This window comes from Larus michahellis, chromosome 7 (assembly GCF_964199755.1).
Source record: "Larus michahellis chromosome 7, bLarMic1.1, whole genome shotgun sequence".
Classification (NCBI taxonomy): Eukaryota; Metazoa; Chordata; class Aves; order Charadriiformes; family Laridae; genus Larus; species Larus michahellis.
Window position 1 is genome coordinate 47,284,397 of NC_133902.1, and position 11,954 is coordinate 47,296,350.

The 11,954-nt window shown below is 47.3% G+C and overlaps 1 protein-coding gene across 2 annotated transcripts in view; it reads right to left on the minus strand.

Moving 5' to 3' along the window:
• The window catches only part of TFCP2L1 (transcription factor CP2 like 1), a 34,077-nt gene extending 24,488 nt beyond the window's left edge, over positions 1 to 9,589 (minus strand). The window contains exons 1-2 of one of the 2 annotated variants that reach the window (XM_074594261.1): positions 9,380 to 9,589; positions 4,931 to 5,082 (exon numbers count right to left, since the gene is read on the minus strand). In XM_074594261.1, the coding sequence (XP_074450362.1) occupies positions 4,931 to 5,082; positions 9,380 to 9,441 (214 nt within the window). In that variant the 5' untranslated portion in view covers positions 9,442 to 9,589. Of the gene's footprint in view, positions 1 to 4,930; positions 5,083 to 5,357; positions 5,836 to 9,379 lie in introns of those variants that run through there. The other variant, XM_074594262.1, reaches the window with a different exon arrangement.
• Positions 9,590 to 11,954: the final 2,365 nt, after the last annotated feature.

The window sequence follows — 11,954 nt, forward strand, 5'->3', positions numbered from 1 at the left end:
ATTGCTTGAACAGCTCACAGTCCACATGTGGTTCTGGCACTACGAGCTAGTTCCCTTGGGCAATGACTTTCAGGTTTTTGGCTTTTTGTTTTGTTTTTTAAAGGAATGATTTTATTTCCTCACATTTATTAGCATGCCGATCTACTGTACAGTGCTTGTTTCCTCCGCATTCCTCCCAGCGCAATTTCTGGAACCACCTCCATTGCTCCCATTTCTGTCCATGTTTGAAACCAGTTTCAACCAGCCATGGTCAAACCACACCCCATATAACTGCAGACCATGGAATATGCAACTGCATCAAGGCCTCTTGCTAAAGCAGCGGTTTGTAATATGGTTGTTGGTTGATTGTTTGTCTGAAAAATCCCTATCCACAAGAGACACTGAAATAGTGCTAAAAGGCGGGCTAGTTCCAAAAACGTTAGGAGATGTTTGTGCTGCAGACTTCTGGACAGTGTAGCTCTGTTGACAGATGCGATCCCTGACCAAAGGAGCGATGCCAGCAGCAACTCCTAATGCAAGGACACAGCACCTTCACCAGTTTCGTGGACTGAAGGTGGCGTGGTGTTAAGACACCATACTAATTCCATAATTTGTCACATTGGATGAGTAATCCTCCTGAGGTCCAGTAAAGATCTCTTAACATTGGAACTGCCCTAAGGATTAACAAACTAAGATCATGTTCAATTTGGGCTCACAGTGCTCTGGCTCCAGCTTCCCAAGGAAAGAGGGAAGGCAGGGGGGAAGAGACCGGGAAGGACAAGTGTAATGAGTCAGTCTTTGGAAACCAAGCTAAGGATTTGACTCTAGTTACTTCATTTACAGGCTGGTTCTAGAGCTGCAGCCAGCTAGCGCTCAGTTTCAAACTGGAGCAGACAAGCTTGGGAGCCTGCCACTGCTGAATGTCCCCAAGTCAACTTAACACAACAGCTAAGCTCACTCCCTTATGCTCCCTCACAAATGCTTCCCCAGCCCTTGCTGAAAACACTGGTCTCCACCTCAGGAGTCCTCTCAACTTCCTCTTTCACCCTTGAGGAGAGACCAGGCCAAAGACTTCTTCCTGTTCAATGCCACTGACCATCTCTCTGGGTCTATCCAGCAAGAAGCGAGGCTCATGAGAAGTCATTACACTCCACAAGCCCGAAGGCCTCTCCCATTTGTACACACAGCCCCAGAACAGACCTTCTTCCTAGCCCCTATGAAACCCTTTCAGATATCACCTGAATTTCTCCACTGGTTCCTCTTCTATCTCTGCTACGCAACTTGTCCTTCAATTTGCTATTTCCTCTTTCTCTACTCCATATCTCTGTCAGACCTGACCTTACTTCTATCCAGTTCTGCACATGGACTATCTCCTGAGCTGGTCCACTCACCAACCGCCATTGAACCAGTCACATGTGGAGTAAATGTTTCAGGGCAGGGAGCAGAGTGGCTTCACAGTGGCAAAAAGTCAGTTACTGAGTGGCAAAGAGCTCAAGTCAGGAAGGAACATTTGGACAGCAAGTAGCAAGAGCCACCCAGCAAGCAGAAAACCCCAAAGTCAGTCTTCACAACTGAGATAAGTAACCACACTGGATGCGAATTGCTTTGCTGGAGCTGGGACAGCCCCTGTGTCTTTGTATCTGCCTTACTAGGAGCCAGCTGTGACTGAAGCTCACACCAGCGCAGACTGAGCGGAGGGACATCCATTAATAAGGTTACCCATTTGCTAAAGTAATCCATCACAAAACTCAAGCATACAAGGAAGAAGGGAAGTTTTGTGTAACAGTGTTTGGCCAGACCGCGATAAGCACAGAAAGAGGGTAAGGTGCAAGAGGTGTCCCTTTGCTTACAGTCGGTGTAAGGTCATAAGGTGTAGGGAATGGTCTAAAGTGCTTCATGAGGTGGCTGTGGCACCGCAGCTGGGTCACAGTGCTCTGGCATCAGTCAGCTCTTCTGCCATGCCATGAGTATTGGCACCAGAGGCCTGGGCTGCCTCGTAGTTCCCTTCACATACTGCCTCAGGCTCATACAACATAGTTCTATCAACGGGATTAATTTTCTGTGAGAGCCTTTAACTTGCACTTAGCTGTAGGTCAGGCGGGACAATTGAGATCAGTGTGGGATTCCCTAGCTTGTGTTGAGCTGGTCAAAGTAAAGAGTTGCATCACCCTCCTCTGGTTTTGGAGAAGGGATGGGAAAATATCTACACAACAGGTACCTGCTGGAAAACTATACAGCTCAAGAATCAAAAGTGGTTCCCACAGAGAAGTGTTGCTAAAGGAGAAGAAAATTTGACTCAAAGACTTTAATTTTTGCTTTTAAACTGACACACCTCCTATTTTTTTATTCCAGAAGGTCAATGCATGAGGAACGTGCTTTTGACACAGATGTCATGAAAAAAGACCAAATACCCTTTTATGTAGAAGTTCCTAAACAGAAACCTCCAAGTGAAACAGAAGGTCATCTGCCAATTCAAATTGATTCTTTGTCCTGGAATTGCAAGACAAATCCTCATCTCTTTTTAACCCCAGGAAATGTCTTCACTGATATCCCACCAACAGAAGTTAGACTCCCCAGCTCTAACCACAGCTGGTCGAAAGGTGCGTCCAGCATCCTCTTCTCCCCATATCTGTAGTTACCTTCAAGGAACACACAAGCTTCTCACAGCAACTCATATCCACATGGGAGTAGACTCCAGTCCCTTTTTCCTAATTAGCACGGCCAAGGGATTTTGGTCTAAAGGACATAGTATCAAGGTAGACTACCTGTCAGACAAGTTTACAGTCAAGGCCTGCCCTTGCTACCAAAAAGGGTCAATGCTGGGAGCAAGAGTGCAGCCAATGGTGTGGACTCTGCTGAGTAGTGCAGAATGACTTTTGAAGTTGGTACGTTGCAAGATCTCAAAAAAAAATAATAAAAAAAAAATCCATCTACACAGAGCGCCTTGAATTTCAAGAGTTTTTTCAAGAAACCCAGAGTATCTCAGTGTAAGAAGGAAGACAAATTGCTTGGAATCTTAAATAAATGAGGTGAGGATGCTCCTGAGAAGGTGGCAGGCAGATGCGAAGCTCCTGCCAAGAGGAACAGAATGCAGTGAGCCATTCAACTGTCAGGAGATGCACCACCTTTTACCACTAATCACCCCAAATACCCTCTAGGAATAGGTTCTGTTTCCATCCACTGTGTCAAGCCAACAGCGCTAAAGAGTGTTCATGTCTGCCCCCAGCCCCTTCCCAACTCTGCCTCACTGCACAGCTCCTGCCAGCCTCATCCCTGCTGCATTCCTCCAGGCCTGTCCAACCTCATGCTCTTGTGTTCTGCAAGGACACATCCCACCTTTCCCCCTGAGGGATGAAAGACACTTGCAGAAAATATACAAGAACTGGTGGTCTGCCAAGGAAACAGGTCAGTACTGTGTCAAGATGGAGCAGGAGACAACTCCTTGTGATACTAAGCAGGAGAAAGCCTGCATGGCAGGCAGAAAGACAACATGGTCTATCTGCAAAGGCTGTAACAGTCTTACTTTACATAGGAAAACCTAAACTGCTCAAGTCACACAGTGTTTTAAAACTCATGCTATTGTGTAAATGCCCTGGCAAGGTAAAAAAGCAGGCACTGCCTCACGTATGCTAAAATACTTGGCCATCAGCTGCTTTTCACAACAGAAAATCTTTTACTCAAACAGGAAAGAATTTAGTGTTTCACGGGATGGTTCATCTCCATCTCACCCTTGATATGCCCTATATCATCTCCTGGAGTCCGCTGTATTTGGATGGATAAACTGGGAAGACAGTCACAAGTCCCAAGGATCTTTTGATCTGCGAGACAGCACAGTGCATGCCTACATGACAGGAAACATCTGACCCCTTAAATAGAGCCTGCAGCACTTGGCTGATCTTCCTAGAGGGGCTCCATGGGTCTACCAGCTAGCAACACAGATCCGGCAGACAGATGCCCCTGAGGTCAGAGCCCAAAGGAGGACAGAGCTCTGCTTTGTACAAACATAGAGAGAAACGTAGCCAGAGCAGGATCTGAGTGAGCTTCATGTTCAGTGAACAAAGCTTGAAGAGCTGGGACAGTGTCCTGAAGCAGGAGAGGATCTCAGTAACACAGGGCAGATGGCCTTCAGCTTGTTGCTAGGCTAATGCCCGTGTTTACAACCTGGCAGAAAACAAGTGTAATAAGTTTTAGCATGATCTGTGCCTGGAGAAGTATGATCCCTGCAGGACCCACATGCAGGAGGTGCTGCAAAACGACAGCCAAACTCCAACCACAGATGTGTCAGCACAAATTCTGCCAAAGGTGGCGGGGGGGGGGGGGGGGGGGGGGTGGGGGGGAAGCCTAAAGAAACACACAGTACTTGTTTAGCAAGGAGTAAAAATTAGCCTATGAGGTGAATTATAGAAGACCTGGCTGCACTGAACCACAGCAACTTGTCAAGTTAGGGACTGAGCAGAGCCACATCACCCAGCCAGCGGGAGCAATGTCACACCCTGCCCAGACCACCGAGGAGCCCTTGGGCACTTGCTAACTCATCCTCCGGCAACACCCCCCAGCAGTGCCCGGAGACTTGCAATGTTAAGAGCCCTCCCCAGCCCAAAGTTTGCCAATCTGCTTAATTACTCTGACCTTTTAAAATGAAGGTAGGAGGCCGCAGTTTAAATTGTCTGAGATCGAGCCAGTACCTGGCTACAGGGAAGAGCACATGCTACAATGCTGCTTCAAGTCAACAGTTAAATCAATGGTACTTCATTATTTTATATCAGTTGACAATGCAGTATATAAATATGAAAAATTAAATACTCCTGCTTTCCTCCATCCCCCTCCCCATCTCTTTCCCTCTTTTCCCCATCCCACTGCCCTCCCAGTAAGGCACAAGTATGGGATCAGTCTCTCTCTCACGGGTTGTTCCCAGGAAATATGCCCTCCTCCGGTGTAGTACGAACCCTACCTTGGTTGAGGTAGGTCAGGGTTTCTTCGTGCAGCTTCACAGCGGGTGACGTGGCTGTGCAGAGGACGTACTGGAAGGGAGGCAGTTTGGCATCATTCTCAGGAGACAGCTGCGGTTCTTCCTGCTTGAAGATCGGCAGTGCAAGGACATCTCTGGAAATACAATGCACGCACTTTTAGTTACAGAGACTTCACGGAATATTCTCACCTCGATCTGCATTTGATTCTCATGCTCCGAGATAATGGAGATGGCCTCTGGAGAAACACCCAGTTATGACGCCTGAAAAATAAAGAATTTGGCCCGTATAACGTAACAAGGCAACTTCTGCCTCTAGGATGTCAGCACTAGACACAAAAGAACTCAGCATTAACAAAACAGAATATTTCTGAGAATTAATGTATGTTTTTAAAACATAAATCAGATTTACTTTTCAGTTAAGCAGTCTTCCTGATGAAGAAAACAATTATCAAAAGTAGATTCTTCATCCTTGTAGAGATACATTTGCTTCAGAGTTCTTGGGTTCTCAGACAAAAGCCTTTCAGAAAAAAAAAAAAAAAGGCAAGAAAGGGCACTTTATTTTAACAGCTGTATGTCAGGTTAGTAAAATGGCTGCAAGCAGAAGCCAAGGGTGAGGAGCGGACAGCTGTGGTGTAAAAAGGAGACATTCAGGTAAATCATGGCATGAACCTCTGGATTACTTGACTCATAATATTTCCTTACACTCTAATAAACCTGGTCCCAAGGCATCGCATAGCTCTTAAGAGGGCACGGGGCTGCCTTCATAAACACACACGCAGGTGCCCAGGAGCAGCTTCGGTAGGACCCGTGCACAGTCCCAGTTCTGGCTCCTTTACAGGATGTTCATGGTGACCAGTCTGCTGATTTAGTGTCAGACTGATCCCAACCCGCACTAATCCCCAAGCAGAACAGGTATTAATGAGGCTGAGAACACAACAGAATGATTAGTACAAGATGAGATGTCAGGAATAAGCATCTTCATCTTAGCACGTCTGATACTGAAGAACTACATTAGCCTTTCCCATGTTGCTAACATTTCTGATCATTGTGTCCACCTACTTAAGACAGTAATATCCTTCTAAATTAGGAGGATTATGTTGAACACGGAGACAGCTCAGAACAAGAAGGGATTATTTTTTTTGCTCCTCCATTTCCTCCCAATGTGTGAAGATTTGAGATTGCCATTACAGAGGCTGCAGTTTTGCTCCTTTCAGTAACCCCATGCACAAAAAGCTTTAAGAAAAACTGTTCGGGAACATGCCGGCGTGTACAGGCATGCTCCCTATGGAAAGAGCATTAACAATTTTTCCCTTGTCTGTTCAGTTAATGATCCACCCTGAGTTCATTCATAGCACCCGCAACCTTGAAGGCTACCCAGGTCATCAGTGACACGGCGCAGCAGTTTATACCAAACTGCTGAAGTACCTGGTTCAAGCATGTTTTTGGCAAAATAAAGCCAGAGAGCAAACTGTGACCTTTCAGATAGAGACAGCAGAAAAGAAAGACCCATCTCTGTTTCCATTCTCTCTTCCAACTCCACCCCCTCTATATTATCACCAACTCGAAGGCATCCACCCCCATTTGCTTACTGGCATTACTGACATAATCACAGCTCTTGCCTAACTGCAGCCACAGAGAGGATTTCTTTTTTCCCTTAGTGATGATGATTTACTACAGTAATGAAGTGACAGAAATGCCTGCAGTAGATTTCTGAAGCAGATAGCGTTGCTCCACGCACACACACGCAGGATCTGACACTGCTCCACAGAGCCATCTCACTCGCCCAGGATGCCAACGCTCGCTCTTAACGTGCTCGCCTGCACAGCGCTATTAACATGTGTGTTGCTTTAACAGATGAGAACAGATCAAACACGCTGAAGCCTGGAAGCTTCTGCAGTTCTGCAAAAAGAAAAAAAACAGCGCACAAAATCTGGCCCCGGTTTAACAGTTCAGGGCGAGGAATTTGTACACCTATTCAGCTGAAACAGTTGAGAAATTTAGGCAAGGGGAAGTCGAAATTCAAATATCATGTTTCACATCAGGCTTTTAACACCCCTACACTTGCTGGAACAGCTGTCTGATCGCTGAAGACTGTAAGCATGGAGGAATCCATAATTTTGTTTCTGGAAAGCTTTGCCATAGTAAAGCACTGATGAAGCCACACAACCTAATCACATTTTCATTCCTAGCATTTGAACTAATGACCGGTGGTATCTGTGGCTTTGGATGAAGCTCTTCTAAAACATTTCACCTTACTAAAAGCATTCAGGACTTTGAAGGCTGTGAACAACAGATCAAGGCTTAAAGGAATTTCTAAGCTATAGGTATATAAGAAATCACAATATTTGTTCAACTCTCTTCACTCAAGAGTTGTAAATCAAGTTTTGGAAAAAATAGGCTTTCACAACAGTTCCCATCCTTAAAAAAAATAATTAAAAAAAAAATGTGGAAAGCCTTAAAACTCTCCCAAGTTTTCACCTTTACAGTTCTGGTCTTAACCAAGGGTTAGTCCACTTACTTGGGAAGGGAGAAAGTTATTTGAGACAGTTCAGCCATCTGGCAGAACAGAGAATGAAATACATACAGGGCTTCCATAAAAATGAATGGAGATTTACGAGGATTTTTCTAGAGTATTGTCCTGCTGTAACTACAAATACCACTGAAGTACAGCAGAATTTACACAGATGTCTCAGATATGCACAAAGCCTTTGATCTCTGCAAAGTATCATTGACACAAGTTTCAGCTTCCTCCGGAAAGTCACTACAAGTGGGTATGGAGAACCTTCAGAAAGGCACAGCTCAGCAGAAGAACGCCCCTCCAGAAATGCACGTCTTGACACATTCCCATGGAGAGTGAATTGGCCAGAATTAGAGGTCCCTACAAAAAGCAAGGGGTTTATTCAACTGACCTTCCCAGAAACACCTGAGGCCATTGCTGCCATAAAACTGGTTTTAGGGCTTTCAGTCCCAGATCAAAACCACCACTGTCACAGTGGCAGATACTCACTAAAGCTGAAGTTTGTTCCTAAAACACTGACAGGTTACCTTCATACTGGCAGCCTTCCTATGAGACCAGGTATATTTTATCCCCCCAAGTAACGTTCAAGGCAGGAGAAATAATCTAATGTGTTTTCTGGCCAATTCCAAAGAATTTGAACTGTGGGCTTGAGCCCGATCCAGACTTGGTGATCTTGTAGCACTCCGGTGCTACACAAATCCATGATGTTAACGAAGCAACCTGAGCACTGTAAGTGCTCTCTAACACGGAGACCATACACAGCACCGATACTAAAGCTCATCTGCTACTACCATTCTCGCTGTCCTCAACTAAACAGGTTTGCAAGCACAGACCAAGAGAGAACAAGACTTTCTGCTACATACACATTGTTAAAATAGACTTACTGGGAGCGAGGAAGGAGGTGAAGCACCTTGTATGAAGAAACAGGGAAGCCAACAGAAAGCAAGAATCTCACGGTATTGTATCATTTGATAATGGGAAATTATTATTCAGTCAAAATACACCGACAGGGAGCAGGAATAGTTAAGGGAAGTATTATCTGTGTTTGAAGTGCCGTGCCGGACAAATTCAATGTTCTCTCAAGAGTGGTTATTTGGGGGTACATTTTGAAAGCAAGGCTCTTGGGCCACAGCCAGGTTCTCCACTGCTGCAATTCAGCAAAATCGCACTTCAGCAGAGGAGCAGCAGCAGCAATTGACACCAGCTGAGAGCTCAGCTTTACATATTCAGAAAAAAAATAATTCATAAGAACCCAGTAGAAAGGAAACTCCCAAAGTTGTCTACTTTGTTGTCTTTTGGAGGGAGGAAATACGGGTTTGTGCTACACATGTTACAGACTATTGTTTAGCAGCCCTTGTGCTTAAATTAGGCACATTTAATTAAACACGACTGTGTGAGGCAGGAAAAAGCTGGTTTAGGCAAGTTCAGAAAGTGAAATTCTGAGCTTTTTACCCGTCCTCCCAAAAAGAAGAGAAAGAAATCCCGTCCTGCAAAAACTGGATGCCCTCTCAGTTTGCCAACAGACGTCTTCCAGAGACTTTTGCCAGTGCTCCACTCCGCAATTGTCACACCTTCTCCCTTTGAACCGCGCTACCTAAAGCTCCCGAGAAGAGGGAAGCCGGCAAAAGCAATAAAGCAAAACTGCAGACAGATGTCTAACTAGGCGCTAAAAAAAAAAATAATAAATTAATTTAAAAAAAAAAAGGGGAAAAAAAGAAAAAAGTCCGCATCTCTCAGGAAGAGTTCGCAGCGCTAACCCCGGGCGATGCCACGGCTCCGGGTGCCGCCAGGGCAGCCCAGTGGGTGGCTTCGGGGATGGACGGGGGTGGCTGGAGGACAGCTTCTCCCACCCAACACCCGCGCCCCGGGCACCCCCGGGGGCTCCGCGCTGCCCGGGGCGGGCGGGGACTCACCGCAGGTAGCTGCCGGTCGAGTGCTGGTTGTAGTGCTCCGGCTGCGTGTGCCAAAACAGCATCTTGGGGGCGGCGGAGCGGGACGGGGAGGGGACCCGGCGCCGTCCCTGGGGATGGCCGGGCGACGGGAGGGAGGGAGGGAGGGGGCCGGCCGGGCTGCCCACCCCGAGGCGCGCCGGGCACGGCTGCGGCCAGATGGAGCCGCGGCCCCGCCGGCTCTCGGTTCTTTTATGGCTCAGCCTCGGCGGCCGCGGGTTGGCCGGCCCGGGGAGCAGGAGCCGACCGAGCCCTCCCCCGGCCCGCCCCGGCCCGCCCCGCTCCGCCGCCACCCCCGGTTCCCCCCTCCCCAGCGGGCACGTAGGGGCCGGGACAGCCGCGGGGCGAAGGGACGGGTCCCCCGAGGGAAGGGGGGAGGCGGCAGGAGGTGGCTTCGCCCCGGGAAGGGTGTCTGGGAGAGCGGGGGTGTCCACGGCAAACCCTGCGGCTTGGGCGGCTTGTACCCCCCGGGAGTGCGGCAGCGGGACACGGGGACACGGGGACACCCCCGGCTCCGGACCGGCTCCGCTGGGGCTGTCTGTCTGCCCCCCACATTGGCCATTTCTGTAAAGGCCAGCCGCCTCACGTCGGGCCGTGGGACAGCAGTGAGGCCGGGAGCGAAATCACTCCTCAGGTTCCTCTAAAGGCTTTATTTTTACAAGTGAAGGACAGCTGATTGCTTTAACTCCGTGCCGTCGGTCTCTGACGCCGGGCTGTGCTTCATGTTAATGTGAACTTTATGCCAGGGAGGTATTTTCCAGGTGGGAGAGGGAGAGACAAAGTAATTTGCCGGAGGACATGCAGGCACAAGAGGACAGTGCCAGGGACTAACCCCACCCCTCGCTCACCCAAACCCCGTCTGTCTGTCCTAACCCAGCTCGGTAAGAAGTTTGTTTCTTTCCCGTTTCAAATTGCAGATCCTGATCCTCACCCACAAGGCTCTTCATACCCATCCTTTTCCTAATCCCCTGCTCCTGTGCATCTTCCTGTCCCACCAACCCTTCTCATGTTTGACAGTTTGGGGAGGGGGAACAGAGGGTAGAGGGGGTTCCCCCTTTTGGCCATGCCCTATTGTCTATCCACCAGCAGAAATGGAAACAGACCCTTAATTACTCTGAGTCATTAAAAATCTTCCAATCGGTTTTGCAGGAGAAGCCTTCCTACCCACAAGCTTCCTGGTCAAATTTCAGCTGAGAAAAAGGCAGTTTACTTAGGGTAGCTAAGTCAGCCTATATTATTATGTACTACCATGTTTTACAGCCGAGAGAGCGGCATTTCACTGTCAGATGGAATTTTTGGTATCCTGCTATGATTATAGAATGTCAATATTGTCATAGCACCTATAGATCATCTTTAGGTCGAGCCCGGGAGAGTCAGATGCGGTATAACTATAGGCACTGGCAGCATCATGAGGTGAAGAACAAGGTAACCTAAATGGTAACTAATTAGCTTCACAGAGGTGTTATGAGTCTTAAAGTTTTTAAGATGCATTATTTATATCTGCTGATCTCTGTCGATTTCAGACTAAGAAATAGCAGAGATAAATGTGCCTTTAAGGTAGTTTCTCTTTCCTCTCTTGCTACGCAGCCAGCCAAACACCTGGTTCTTTCAAAGCAAAACGGCTGGAGTTATCTCATCACTTTTCTATACTCTTAAAAATATTTAGTTCTGCTCACACGACATCTCAGCAGCAGCAGCTGCTCAGACCTTCGTTGAGCAAAGTCTATATATAGCTCTTGAACAGAGAAACAAGACAAAGTTTGCTGAGGTGTCCAAGGACTCCTCTAAACGGTAAATAGCCTTCCACAATTCGAGTATTTTGCTGCGCTGACTGGAGAAATATGTAGTCCAATGTAGGAGTAAATGACCACCCTGTGCAAAACGAGGGATCCCATCATGTCTGGCACGGCAATATTTTCTTCACTATCTTTCTAGAAAGTAAATATGTTGGAGGGAAGATTACTTTAAAATAATCCCATTCTTTTCCTCTCCGGCCTGTTGCTGAATGCAGAATATAAGGTGAGATCTGGTAATAAATTTTACAGAGACTCTGCCAGCAGTCTGTCTTCTGAATCTTCCTGTCCCTCCCATCCCTTTCTTAGCCAAATCTGATGAAAAAAAAAAGACATCTTTTTTCTTAGTCTACCTCTTCTGAAAGAAATCTTAGCCATCTTCTCATCTAATTCCTGCTTTTCCCCCCAGCACGGAAGCTTGCATCACAGCACCAAATACCCTCTCCTGATCTTCAAAATCCACCACATCATACAGATCAACTCCTCCTCTGCTCCCCTCTGGGGCTCCCTTGATGGCCCAGCCTCTGCCCTTCCTCTTTCCCTAACACAGCCCCTCAGTGAGGAAACCTTCTCCAGCACAGCTTTCTCACCCAAACCGCCCTTTGCTCTCCCACTCCCACCCAGATGAAAGTCGTTCCTTTCCCTCTGCTGTGCTGATTGCTCTTCTTCTCTCTTTGTAGATGCTTGTTCAATTGGCCACGGTAAAATGCTTTGCTCATATGATTAAGAGGGATTGAGTGAATATT